Source organism: Martes martes (assembly GCF_963455335.1).
Source record: "Martes martes genome assembly, chromosome: 10".
Classification (NCBI taxonomy): Eukaryota; Metazoa; Chordata; class Mammalia; order Carnivora; family Mustelidae; genus Martes; species Martes martes.
The window spans coordinates 55,536,960-55,551,693 of NC_137898.1; the positions used below are offsets into that span (position 1 = coordinate 55,536,960).

Here is a 14,734-nt window from a genome sequence, read left to right on the forward strand (position 1 = left end):
GCTCACGTGTGTGTTTTGTAGGAGTATGGGCTGGTGATTCTATTATGGTAAAATGTATGAGAGAATATAAATACAGATAAAAAAAAGTTTGAGATTGTAAATAAGAAAGTGCATGCGTATCTGAGAGAATAAGGGGTCTATCCAATAGAATACGGGTTTGGGAGGAAAGAGTCCTTTTGGACAGAAATCTTGACTAGGAGTGTTATTAAGTCAAAATGTTAGGATGGTATACAGTTGTATAGTGCATAGGGTACTAGAAAATTATTTTTTGGGGGGTGTGGGAGGAGCAGGGACTCATAAGCCTCACGTATATGGAACTTTTCTAATTTTTATTGAAATTCCACATATTATCCAGCATAAAGTAGGACCTCAGCCTGTATTGTTGAATCGACCAAATTTTTGGATGTTTACCTCATCCAAAGTGTGTTTACCTCACAGATGTAAGAGTTGTAGTCATCTGGGAGCCTTGAAAGAGCCAGTATGTATCCTGGAGCCAATTTTGATATCCCACACAAGAGAACAAGCAGATCCTATCAAGATCTTGTCAAGACTAAGCAGCCAGTAATGTCTATAAAGTCGCAGAATTATTACCACCATGCAAAAGGATACACTGTAATTTTTACCTTGTGTCAGAGGTATACTATATGCTGAGAAGAGTGAAGGCAGCCAGTCAGGAAGGCTGCCTGGAAAAGTTGTGTAAATCAGCAGAGGTGGCCAGAGGAAGGAACATATTCTCGTGGGGCAGAGTGACTCTGCCTTTCAGTGTATCTGAGACAATCCTGGTTTATGCAAGTTACCTGCAGCTGTGTTGATACCAGCTTGTATTTACTTCAGAGGGGTTCTACTGTAGATAACTGATATGGTATCCTTATGTTTAGGAGTTGATAATGATGAATAGTTGGAGGTGAGAGTGACTCAAGTGATCCTAACTCTTATCTTCTCCTACCCTCTGTCCTCAGGCCCTGGGACTTGTGCCATCGTGTTCTACCATGATCATTTTCAACCTGAGCAATTATAACCCAGGCCCCTTCATTCTGGTGGGGATCCCAGGCCTGGAGCAATGCCACGTGTGGATTGGGATTCCTTTCTGTATCATCTATATCGTGGCCCTTGTGGGAAACTGCACCCTTCTCTACCTCATCGTGGTGGAGCGTAGCCTCCATGAACCCATGTTCTTCTTTCTCTCCATGCTTGCTATGACTGACCTTGTCCTGTCCACAGCTGGTGTTCCCAAAACACTCAGTATCTTTTGGCTTGGGGCTCGAGAAATCACATTTCCAGGGTGTCTTACACAAATGTTCTTCCTCCACTATAGCTTTGTCCTAGATTCAGCCATCTTGATGGCCATGGCATTTGATCGTTATGTGGCTATCTGCTCCCCCCTGAGATACACCACTATTCTGACCCCCAAGACCATCATCAAGATTGCAGTGGGCATCTCCTTTCGAAGCTTCTGCATCATCCTGCCAGTTGTATTCTTGCTCACACGCCTGCCTTTCTGCAGGACACGCATCATCCCACACACATACTGTGAGCACATAGGTGTTGCCCGGCTCGCCTGTGCTGACATCTCCATCAACATCTGGTATGGCTTTTGTGTTCCCATCATGACGGTCATCTCAGATGTGGTTCTCATTGCTGTCTCCTACACCCTCATCCTCTGTGCGGTCTTCCGTCTCCCCTCCCGGGATGCCCGCCAGAAGGCCCTTGGCACCTGTGGGTCCCATGTCTGTGTCATCCTCATGTTCTATACACCTGCCTTTTTCTCCATCCTTGCCCATCGCTTTGGACACAATGTCTCCCGCACCTTCCACATCATGTTTGCCAACCTCTACGTTGTTATCCCGCCTGCGCTCAACCCCATTGTCTATGGAGTGAAGACTAAGCAGATCAGGGATAGGTTCATACTTTTGTTTTCTACCAAAGGTTCAGAATGATGTTCCAATGTACTGTGGGAAAGCTAACAACAAAACTAATTCTATGTATGGTGAGACTGCTTACAGGTGCTTTTGCATACCAGGAAAATGGTATGAGCTGTATGAGGGAGATGTTCTATGTATAAAAAATTCCTCGATGACCTGTCTGTTGGAATATGCAAGAGCACAGGTTAAGACCAGGAAAAAGAGACAGAAACATAGAGTTTACTTAGTTTAAAAGGACAAAGCAATACAAATTTAGAAATTAAGATATGCAACTATGGAGAGAAAAATGTGTTAAGGCAGAAACCCTGAAGAAGAGAGACTAAAAGTGAAAATATTAATGAATAATGCATTATTAAGGGGGTTTGTAGAAGGACTGAGGAAATTTACAATAATATTCAATATTTATTCATGGTGTATGTCTGCAGCTTCCATTCAATGCCCCCAACACATGAAGTCCTTCAGTTAAGTGCTATGAGCAGTGAGGTCTACCAGCAGTGCCGCATTGAGGAGGAGAGAAATTAAGAAATTAAGATTTCTCAGTGTCAGCATTGATAGCTGGATGGTTGGTGGAGGAGCATAGCTTCTTGACTCTAAGACACGCTGAGGAAGGGAGCTGCAGAGATAGTGTCAGGAGATGACGAGCCAGTTCACTGGGACAGTAAAGTAGACATTTAACTCCACTGGATGGAGGCTGTGGGGCTCTTAGCTATGGGTGTGTTTCCTGAGCTGGAGAGAGAATCAATTATCAGACACATCAGTGCAGCACAGGGGGGACCAACAGAGGAACTCTAGAGGAAAGTAACACATGCGTGGTAAGATAGATCTAATTGCACAAAGATTTCACTAGAGGCGACAGTATATATCATATTCAAAGCAAGATCTAGAGTTCTTACAATAATCCTTGTTTTTTTCATTATTCATTAATTTGGAATTATCTGTTGAGTATCCACTGTATTGTTACAAGGTTCTACGCATTCAGGCTATGACAGTTAATAATGGAGAGACTCTGTCCCGCTTTTAGGGAGCTTATAATCTCTGGAGAGTGACACACAAGGGGCAGGAGAGAACAAACTCTTTGCTTTCAAAGAGAATGTAACTGATAGAAAAATGAAGTGAATACAGTGATGCACCACGCATGGGCGATGAGGACAGTGGCAGAGACAACAGCACAGGCAAAGGACCTGGGGCTGGGAACAGCATGACATGACTGTGAGCAGAAGGGAGGCCAGTGTTTCTAGAGCACAGTGAGGTGGCGATAGCAGAGAAGGGAGAAGGAGGAGCACGGCCAGGTCCCATGGGACTGGAATTATTCAAACTTCTTTCTAGGAGGAAGCAATTGACCCTGCAGAATAAACGTGATTTTTCCAAAGCACACAGCAAGGCAGTTAAATAAATGCAGAGCTAAAATAGAATCATACAATCATACATATCTATTATTGTATCCAAAGGCATAAAATATAAGTATTACTAGAATAAACACAGGAAACGAAGGAAAGACTTGCACAAATGTGCATACTGTTTCTTGAAAGTGTGCATAGTGACGTTTACTGAGCATTTATGTTATATAGTGAAAGTTTGTCATTCTGCAATTATAATTAAATAAAAAGCTATGAGTGGAATAGTGAAAGCCTCCTAGTAAAAGCCTATATATACTTCTGAAGTAATGCCTTGCCATGTATATCATATTTAAAATTTTAATGTATCAAATGAGCTTGCATGTTTTTTTGTCATTTTATCTAACATGGTTTGTCTTGATGTGAATGGTACTTACAGGCAATTGTCATGATTAAGCCTTTTTTTTTTTTCTTTTTGGTTATTCTTTGCCTGGGTTTTGCATTTCTACTGTTAGTGGTAGAGTCATGTGTCTCCAAAAGGTCTATTAATAATGATGGAAGACATGAATTTAAAGGCCATCACTTAAGTACATCATTTCATCATTTTAAGGACATTTATTTGTATCTTTTATTTAAAATTAGGCAGTGGGGTCACCAGGGTGGCTCAGTTGGTTAAGTGTCTGACTCTTGGTTTTACCTGAGGTCATGATCTCACGGCTGTGGGATTGAGACCCATGTCAGGCTCTGTGGTCAGTGCAGAGTTTGATTCAGATTCTTTCTCCCTCTCTTGCTCCCTCTCACTCACTCTTCGTCAAGTAAATAAATAGAATAAGAAAAATTAAAAAAAAAACAATAAAATTAGGCAAGCAATGCTCTGTGTTCATTATTTACCCTCTATACTTTGGTAGTCTCTTCCAACAGTTTATCCTATACATTTACATTAAATTCAAATGATCTTTCAGTAAAAGAAATGGATCTAGAATCCTTTAATTTCCTCCATGTGGATTTTTTTTTAATGGAAAAGAATATCTAAAACATTCTATTAAATTTGTCTGTGGTTCAGTGATGAATTTTTGCAGAGGCCTACCATACAACTGTTCATTTTATTGATGACATTGTTATTTTATGGCTGACATCATAACATTTTAAAGAAACTCTGAAATTTTATAGAAATTTCCAAATTTCTAACTCGTTTATTTACCTCTAAAATTCATCCACTAGTGAAAAACATATGGCATATATATGGCATGAGATTATTAAACATATTAAGGATACCAAAGATAGTCGATAAGAAAATCTGACTGCCCCATCATTCCATTAAGAGGTGAGACCATGGGGTGCCTGGGTAGCTCAGTCAATCAAGGGTCTGCCTTCAGCTCAGAGTCCTGGAATTGAGTCTCCCATCGGGGCACCTGCTCAGCAGGGAGTCTGCTTCTCCCTATGCCCCTCCAGCTGCTTACATTCTCTCTCTCAATAAAATAAATAAAATTTTAAAATTTAAAGAGTTTAAAGAGAAAAAAGGGGGCAGAGAACAAAATAGTTTTTAATTTTTCACAAACACTAAAATTTCAGCCCATGGTTCACACATCTCAGTAGAATTTTCCCCACAATAACAATTAATCTCCATTAGGCAGTCCTTTTTATTTTTGATCAGTTTCTGTCCTATCACACAACAAAGAGAGTCATCTGAAATGTAACACATTAACTTTAATGCAATTCCAAATTCTTGCTTGTAGCACTCACCACGTTATTCACTTTAGCTGACTTATTTTTCCTAACAAGTATTCCAATGTGAGCTCCATAATCTCATCGGCTCCTATAGTGTTTATCAGTTCCTATCACTGCTCCCTCAGAACATACTTCTACTCCAAATTTAGAACTTAGACCACATGTGTTGATATTGTAACCTCCACAGTTTTATAACAGTTCAGAGATGGTTGGGTTTGTCAGCAACTTTTGAAAGACTAGTTCTTCTTCATATCACTGCCATATTGATATCACACATACAAAAATAATTTTCATGCTAGCAATATCTGTACATTCATCAAGTAGAAATGAAATAGACTTTTCCAGCTTTAATTTATTGGTTTAATTTGTTCTGGAATTTGGCTTTTGTATCCCTAACTACTCCCTTGTACATGTGATGTGGTCATTGTAAAACGGGCAGCCTGTCTAGTCAAGAACTCCCACAAACAGCAGTGCAGGATGGATTCCCCACTTAGAACTCGTAGGAGTAAACAGTCATGTTTGCAGAGTGGACTTGCTGTTTCTGTCTCTGGGCCGTATCTCAGCAACTGCTCTCACACCCTCCAGTTCCAGTGTATCCACACACACACTCCAGAAGGGAAAGGCCGGACATGAGAAGAGGTTATTGGACAGTTGTAGAATATTAAAACAAAGGATAACAATATTATAAAGATTTTGTTGTTTTTTGTAAAATGTAAGTTTGTTCTGTGACAGTGTAAACACAAAACAATTCTTTCAAACGAGGTAAAAAATCAAATACAAACTGTAGAGGACATATTTTGAAATATCTGGTATTACCACATCCTCTTATATCCCAATAAGTGGGATCCAGGGCATTTTCGAGAAAGGGGAGAGTTGTGAAACTAAACGTCCACTATGACAGTCCACCTGGTACTGCATGTGGGCCAGCAGGCATCTCAAAGAGCCAGAGTTTGTCCTCAAGCTGACTCTGCAAGCCACACAACCTTGAATAATGTTGTGTTGCTCTCCCAAGCTCAGGCGCCATGCTGGTGCTCCATGTCTTCATGGGGATGCTGCTCTAGTCTTCACACCACCTCTCCGGGAATGTCCACAAATCGGCACTGTAGAAAGGGAAAAAAAAAAACCAAAACGAAACTGGGTCAGAAGAATAAGACACTTGCTCCAGTGTGTGTAGTAGTGGAACCTATTCAACCCCATGTCTGCCCAATTCAACAGCCCAGGCTCTTCCCACCATGCTGCTTTGCCTGAATATCAGCCTAAGGGGCAGAAACAATGCTTACAGTGAGACTGTCCATGTCTAGGGGGCAACTGGGTTTGTTATTTGTGGAGCATGAAGCAAGTCTCCATCTGCGTGTGCTGTGCTCCTCCCAAGGGGTCTGCCGAGACCTCCCTGCTCTGAGTCTTCCTTTCCCGGGATCTGAGTATCTGAGTGCATCAGGCATGGAAACCTGGGGGGACCAGGAGAGTCAGTGGAGATGACTACAGACCTCTGCTAACCCCTCATTAGCAGTGCACAGCTGTGACTCACAGGTTCTCGATCCAACCAGGGACACAGGGTCCATGCCCCTGATGGCCAGAGAAGAGACACATAAATCCTTCCCTCTCATACCTGCTCTCCCCCAGGCCTGCCCCCGGAGCACCTTTGGAGTCCCCAGGTCACCGGTGCACTGACTACTGAATGGACAAGCTGGAGCAGCAGGGACTGGAGCAGCCCTGGGTAGATGGAGGCTGAACGCCCCTTCCTCATCTTTCATCCCACCTCCGCAGCACAAGGTGAGAGCTCCTGGCCCACTGGCAGCAGGAATTCCTCAGCCAAGACCAGTCACACCCTAGACAGGGTCTGGGGGCTCCCGAAGAGCTCTCCCAGCTGTGCCTTACCTGGATTTATCTCATAGTGATCCCAGCATTGAAGGTCCTGCTAGTAGTGCCAATCCCCATGGGCATGCTTCAGAAAGCCTTTTTGTCATGCTAGAAAGAGGTAGCGTCACACTCTTTTATAAAGAACAATCTTGGGGTGCCAAGGAGAGCCTGTGTTGGAAGGCCAGTACGACTGCTTGGTTTGAGGACTGGGTCTGATGGGTCCACTCCCTTATCACTGTTTCTGGGTCAGAAAAACATGGAAGGTACAGATTGAGGACTAGGAGCAGGGATTAATGGACACCACCACCATGTTCTCTGTTTTATTTGGAGCAGTCTTGTATTCAACCTGCTTTTCTTGGCTCCATTGGCAAAGAAAGTTCCTAGTTTGATCTAATCGGATCTAATTTAAATCTTTCAGCCTTACTTTTAGCCATTTGGTTTTCCCAAACTCAAGACCATTCTGCTTTCAAATATCATCAGTTTAAGTCTCTATCTCTTCTGTTTCTTTTTTTTTTTTTAAGATATATCACAGGATGATTGATCACATTATGAAATGAGAACTAAGGATGAAATCAAAAAGGTCTCAATAGGACTAGTTTCAGGAATAGTACGAACGTTAAAATTATAATAACAAGAACAATTCTATTTAATATGCTTTGGGTATTGACTGTGTTTTAGGTAGAATTGATTGATTCATTATTCATTTTTCATCGTGTTTTTTTGATGAAAAAACCATTTCATATTTCAAGTCATATACTTTAGTTCAAAAAAGGCCTTTGAAGTGGCCTCCTCTTAACAATTACTGTGGAGAGCCGGTTCCACATGACCTTGGGTCATTTTCTGGGTTGGTTAAACTGATATGGGTGTATCTGGGGCTATGGCTGTACCAGGTGAACTCAGAATCTTCCTACTCTACCACCTTGTCCAGAAGTTCCAGAATTACTTTACATATGTTATTTTACTTATCCTTACAAGATTTTCTTCATTCATTTATCCTCACAATATTCCTTTTCCCCAATTTAGGTAAAGGAAATCATGGTATAGAGGAGCTGAGTCTCTTGTGCAAAGTCCCACAGCTGGTATGTGGCAGAAGGAGGGTCTGAACCTAGAAAATGTGGCCTTGGAGCCCGCTCTAGATCTGAATCACTGTGCTGAGGGGGAGTACATGGGAACGAGGAAAACTAGAACATTGTTCCTGACTTCCCTCTCACTCCCGCCTCCTCTACAGGGAGCATGGGGATCATGAATTCTGATTAAACCAAGGGCCAAAGTGCTCATTCGATTCCCTCCAAATCCTATGACAGAGCTGGGACTGAACACTCGCTGCCGCAGTTCTGTTCTTGGCTCTCCCTCTCTGCCTTCTTTCTGGGTCACTGCTTCCAGTTGCATGTAATGTTCCTTGCTCTGCTCTTCCCTGGAGGAAATACTTGTCCCTCAAGCCCCTTAGGCGGACACAGTCTGTGCGCCCTCTGAGGAGGACGGAGCACTGTGAGAAGGATCAAGAGGGCAGGGAGAGGGAGAAATGGGCTCTGGCTTGGAACCTGTGGAGGAGGCAGCAGATGGAGGGAGGTGAGTCTCAGTCTGTGGCTGGATCATGCAGGTCTGTGCACCCTCAGGGCCCCCTGTGACTCATGCCAGGAAAAAGGTGTGCATGTGTGAATGGAGTCAGAAGGAGGACCCCCTCACAGAGTGGGCGTGGAAACCCACGTCAGATGAGCTGTGTGAGTGGCAGAGGAGCTTTTCCTGCCCAGAAGAAAGTTGCTGTTGAGTGAGAAACAAGGCAGGACTTCCAGGAGAGGAAACAGTCCTGAACTGGGAAGATGAGAGGCTTTAGCTGTGTCCCTCTATTGAGTCCACGTTGCTTATATTCCCTGAATTATTGGATGCAGTATGGACCAAAAGTTTAGTGATGATATGTGAGGGAGTTTGATTTTATTGTTGAAAAATTACATTTGAGTGCCTATGAGATCCATAAGAGGATATCCAGAAAGGAGTTGAAAGTATGTGTCTTGTAAGTTGTAAGGGAGACGTAAAACACTGGGAGATGTCACATATAGCTATTAATTGGGATCTTAGGTGTTGATGATCTAAATCAAAAAAAGTGTGAAGAGAAGAATAGGGGGCTTCGAAGCAGAGCCTTGAGGAACCCCAGGCCATAAGATACATAGAATAGGAAGAACAGGTGAAAGGTGATATGAGATGTTAGTGAGGTTGAAGAAAATCCCAAAGCGTTGTGATAAGACATTGACAGGATGTTTCAAGATGGGGGGTGGAGGGTAGTGAATAATGTCAGATACTGGTTGAAAGTTCAGCCAGGACTCAGATGGGACATGGACTTCATTAGTAATGTTAGCAAAAACTGCTTTGGTGGAAAGGTGAGGACAGAAATGAGATTAGCATGGGTTAAAGTGTAAGTAGCACATGAGAAGCATGTACGTGGTGTAGAGAACTATGTATCTAGCTCTGGTGAGAGAATATAATTGTTTCTGTGTAATTTAGACTAGAAAATATTTGAGCCATTCTAATCGTTTAAATGTTGAAAGAGTACAAAATTTAAAAGCATAGATTGAAGACCAAGACAAGAATGTGAATGAATGGTAATGAATACTGGGAAGATTTGAGAGAGAGAGAATGGGTTGGTTTTGGGGCCAGGATACAAAAGGGATATTTCCCCCAATTATAACCAGAAAAAAAAAAAGCAGAATACATATATATGTGTGTCTATGTGTATATACATATACATGTAGATGTGATGGCTGTGTTACATGATTTCATATCCAATGTCTTCAAATTTCTGTGTTAAGTAAAATGAAGGATTATCTATTGAGAAAAAGGGAGTTGGGGTTGGCGGATATGATTGGAGAAAAGCAAGAAAAAAGTTATCCAGGCACATTGAGCTGCAAAGATCATGTTGTTAAGTCATTGGGCAGTATTGTGGTTAAACTTAAGATTAATGATCATGAAATTATGGAAACACAAATTTACCTAGTTAAGTGCCTTCCATCTTGATCTGAAGGACTTATAGGTTGGTGAATCTAGGAGTTGAGTTTTGCAAACATACGTTATGGGAGGTCAGTGGAGCAAGGACAAGCAAAATATGCATAAGAGAGTGGTTGACATGATGAATCAGAATTGAACCTAGAAAAGAGGAATGCAATGACACCAGGGTAGTGAATGAAAAGTCGTGAAAAAGTGAATACCCTGGAGAGCTCAAGGTTGCTGAAGAACAAATTAGTCATCACTGAACCCTGAGCAGATACACAGTTAGCATGTGTAAATGTGCGATTAATGAGGCCAGAGAATTCTAAGTTACAGTTCTTCAAGACAGAGTCCTAGAATTGGGTACCTGACCTTTGAGGAACAAAATGAAGCCATTCGAGATGATGTTATCAGGGGCATCTGGGTGGCTCAGTGGGTGAAGCCTCTGCCTTCGGCTCAGGTCATGATCTCAGGGTCCTGGGATTGAGCCCTGCATTGGGCTCTCTGCTCAGCAGGGAGCCTGCTTCCCCCTTTCTCTCTGTCTGCCTCTCTGCCTGCTTGTGATCTCTCTCTCTCTCTCTCTCTCTCTCTCTCTCTGTCAAATAAATAAATAAATAATCTTTTTAAAAAAGATGATGTTATCATACTTCGAGGGAAAAGTTTGGGGTAGGTGTCTGACAAGGATGTTAAACCTGTTGTGAAATGATTAGCATAGTATGTCTAGTTATACATATCACTATGCAGAGTTCCAATTTTTTTGAGTGTTGAGAATTTTAAAGATCTAGTCTTTTAGCAAGTTTCAAAAACACAATATATTATTATTAACCTGAGTCGCCATGCTGTAATTCCTTTCCCAGGACTCATTTATTTATTTTATAACTGGAATTTTGTACATTCGACCAACCTTACCCATTTCACTAAGCCCCTCCTCCACCTCTGTCAATCACCAACTTGTTCTCTGCATCAGCGTCCATGTGTTCATGTTGTCATTGCGTTTGTGGTTGTAGATTGCACACACAGCAAATTTCTGTAGTTTCATAAGGGATTTGTCTGTGTTTTCTTCATGTGACTTGATTTTATATCTTCTGCTCTACAGATATCATGTATCTGCCATTTGCCATACACTCTATAGAGAATTTCCTTTATCACATGAGAGTCTATGAACATACTCCCCAGGCTTTATTCCCAGCTCTCACATTTGCTTGTCATGTGGCCTTTGGCAGGTCACTTAACTTCTCTGGGCCTCTGTTTCTGTATCTTCGAAATGTAGACAACATTATTACCTGTCTTGTAGGGTTTTTAAGAGGATTCTAGAAGTGATTTCATTTAAAGAGTTTTAGACTTGTATAGTGTCCTGAAGGTTTCCAAAAATATTAGTTTCGTTTTAGGGGTTGCTTGTTTCCTTTTAACTTGGCCTGGGATTTAGAATGCATCAATTCCATATTTCTTCCACTAGAGGGCCTCCTGTAATAATCAACGGCGCACTTTAATATTCCCCATTCAGTGCTAAGAGGGGGCTGTAGGCTGAGTGCATATCCATTTTCCATATTGTTCTCCAAGGTGAGGCACCGAACATCAATCTCAAAGAACATTCTGGTCTGCAAATCCCACATATGTTAGTGTGCTGGACATACTGCTGTTTTCCATACTGACTCCCCTATATCCCAGGCCTCTTCTCAGCGCTTGGCATCTAACAGTGTGTCGTCCCCCGAGAAATCCCCTGGCATGGCACGACAGCTTAAAGGAGGATTAGCTGTGGACTGGAATGATCTTGGCTGTGTCCGTTATGCAAGATGAGATCTCGGGTAAGGTTATGTCACAGTGTTAGATTCTATAGCAAAACAATAAGAAATAAATGAGGAGGATGAAAATACTTACCTCAGAAAGTTATTCTAAGTGAGATGATACTGTGTAAAGCCTAGCCTCTAGTAGGAATCTGTCATTGTTAATTATCTCCTTATTTTCCCATCGTACCCCACTTTTCTTAGTTTCTTTCTCTGTACATGGTTAGATTGTGGTTTTCTCTACTCACATCAGTATAGCAAGGAATTACATTGGTCTAAGGGATAGTTATCTCTAAAGTGGAAATAACATTTTGAACAGTATGAAGAAAATTCCAGAAACACTGAGTGACTACTACCAGAATATTGTGTCTAGGGAATCTTTCTTGAAGAAATGAGCATAGCTTTTACTAACACTAGGAGGTTCACTCTTAGCAGACAGGAAGGAGGAGAGCTGGCCGAAAGGAGATGGTGGAGGAAGATTTACCATACAATTTACTCAGGTTCATTATATACAATTTGTTTTTCAGATACAGAATCTATTACTCAGACCACACTGGCCATGTACAACCTGAGCAGCTACAACACAGAAGACTTCACCCTTTCGGGCATCCCTGGCCTTGAGCAGTACCACGCCTGGATCAGCATCCCCTTCTGTTTTATCTATCTCGTGGCCATTGTGGGCAACAGTATCCTTCTCTACCTCATTGCTGTGGAGCAGAGTCTTCATGCACCCATGTTCTTTTTCCTTTCCATGCTAGCCATGACAGACCTGATACTGTCTACCACATGTGTCCCCAAAACCCTTACCATCTTCTGGCTTGGTCCCCAGAAAATCAGTTTTCCTAGTTGTCTCACCCAGTTATTCTTTCTGCACTACAGCTTTGTCTTGGACTCAGCTATACTCCTGGCCATGGCATTTGATCGCTACGTGGCCATCTGCTTCCCCCTGAGATACACCACTATTCTGACGCCCAAGATGATTATCAAAATTGTTGTGGGAATTTCCTTCAGAAGTTTCTGTGTTTTTGTTCCATGTGTTTTCCTTGTAAATCGTTTACCGTTCTGCAGGACACGCATCATCCCACACACATACTGTGAGCATATAGGTGTTGCCCGGCTCGCCTGTGCTGACATCTCCATCAACATCTGGTATGGCTTTTGTGTTCCCATCATGACGGTCATCTCAGATGTGATTCTCATTGCTGTCTCCTACACCCTCATCCTCTGTGCGGTCTTCCGTCTCCCCTCCCGGGATGCCCGCCAGAAGGCCCTTGGCACCTGTGGGTCCCATGTCTGTGTCATCCTCATGTTCTATATACCAGCATTCTTCTCCATCCTTGCCCATCGTTTTGGGCATAATGTCCCTCGTACCTTTCACATCCTCTTTGCCAACCTCTATGTAGTCATCCCACCTGCACTCAATCCTATTGTCTATGGAGTAAAGACCAAGCAAATCCGGGACAAAGTCATTCTTTTGCTCTTTCCCCAGGGTTGCTAGTGATATAGGTCTAAAGTTTGAGTGGGTAGGGGCAAGTTCTTAGTGTATATTAGGTTAGAGAATGAATCTGTGGCCAAGGGTCCAGAAAAGGGACAGATGAAAAAGTTCCTTATTAATCAGAGCTATGCTTCTCCTTCTCTGTTATTTCAGGCAGAGAATCTAATCAGGTATTTCCATTGCAAAATAAATAAATAAATAAATGTGAGCATAGAAAATAGTATGTATGAGTATATTTGGTTACTCCAATTCATTTCTAGATAACATCGAACAAGGGTTGTGGCATGTCATAGGTGCATAAAGAATGTTTATCATATAAATGAATGGCAAATAATCATGACATGCAAGACAGCAGGCATTTACTTTGGACAAAGGATGAAGACAATCAGGAACCTAATGCTCATTTTTCACTCAATCTTGAGAAAGCCAAATGAGATGTGAGTGGCCAGAGTCCCCTAAGAATTAAACATAAAGATAATCCTAACTTCCTGTGGTCAATGAGAAGGAGAAATAGGTACAGACTAAGATGTGGGATTGAAACCTGGGCATTTGGAAGAACTGAGGGTGCAAGTCTCTTCTTCCTCTTCCTATCTTCAAAGAGATGTCAGCTACTGCTAACCGTGTATCTCTGTTTGTATGATTCATTCTCTCTTCAAACTTAGCATGGTTATAATTGGGTCAGAAGGAGTCACTCAGTCACTGAATTCGTCAAAGTTTAACTATTTTTGGTGTTTGTCAGATGTTGACAATAGTTGCTGTCTGGTTTTCTTGCAGCTCTAAGATGCCCTCAAAGCCTATCGCTTCTTTCTATACAACCTCTTGGAGTTCCCACTGAGTGTGAACATCTCCTCTCTCCCCACACTCGTCTCAACATTCCTCATTTTCCTCTGAACGTAAACACCAGAGTTCTACATGAGCTCTCTACTTCTACTGTTTTCCCACCCCATTCACACGAGATTAGATCCACCATACTACAGTAACTCTCAACATAGAATTATAATAAGAAAGATTGTTTTTGTGGACCCAGAGACTACGGCTTGACTGTATGCTCTTTTCCTGTGTGACAACAATCATATATATATATATATATTTTCTCCAAAATTATTTAATGTATTTTAAACATCATAAAAAATGCCATGAAGTATAAATAGAATACACAGTGGAGGCAGGAAAAATACAGTGATAAAGATTTTTTTAAATAAGAAAAGGATTAACGTACTTTCCCCTCTATCATGAATTCTGTATTTTTATTGCACAAGGGTGAAGACTTAAGCTGTGGTCTTTGTGAGAGATGAGAATGATCCAGTTTCATAATTCATAGTGTATATAAATTAGATGACAATGAGATGTTCAGAGAAGTACAACCACTCCTGCCATGAAGAACAGAAGGGGCTATCATCAGATAACTCATAGAGAGAAGGTACCAGTAGTTAATCACATTCTTACAGGATGTAGTGTTATGGGATTCTTATGTCCCTCTTCCCAGTATAGAGCAGTAAAACATCCTAAATTTCCTTTCAATAATGGCCACAAATGATATTTGCTCCAACAATTGGGAATCATGAGAAGAAGCCACTCAAGTGGAAGTGGGAAGGAAGGTGAATTAAAACAAGAAACAAAGGTAGAAGGAAA

At 41.7% G+C, this 14,734-nt stretch overlaps 2 protein-coding genes across 2 annotated transcripts; both read left to right on the plus strand.

The window, feature by feature from the left end:
* Positions 1 to 907: 907 nt before the first annotated feature.
* LOC308350144 (olfactory receptor 52H1) lies at positions 908 to 1,937 on the plus strand (the record flags this gene model as incomplete). The annotated part of the gene is made up of 1 exon (XM_080815147.1): positions 908 to 1,937. The coding sequence occupies exon 1, from the start codon at positions 990 to 992 to the stop codon at positions 1,935 to 1,937; it is 948 nt and encodes a 315-aa protein (XP_080671273.1). The 5' UTR covers positions 908 to 989.
* A 10,229-nt stretch (positions 1,938 to 12,166) lies between these two features.
* Positions 12,167 to 13,105, plus strand: LOC308350853 (olfactory receptor 52H1-like; the record flags this gene model as incomplete). Its single annotated transcript, XM_080816320.1, has 1 exon — positions 12,167 to 13,105. The coding sequence occupies one exon, from the start codon at positions 12,167 to 12,169 to the stop codon at positions 13,103 to 13,105; it is 939 nt and encodes a 312-aa protein (XP_080672446.1).
* Positions 13,106 to 14,734: the final 1,629 nt, after the last annotated feature.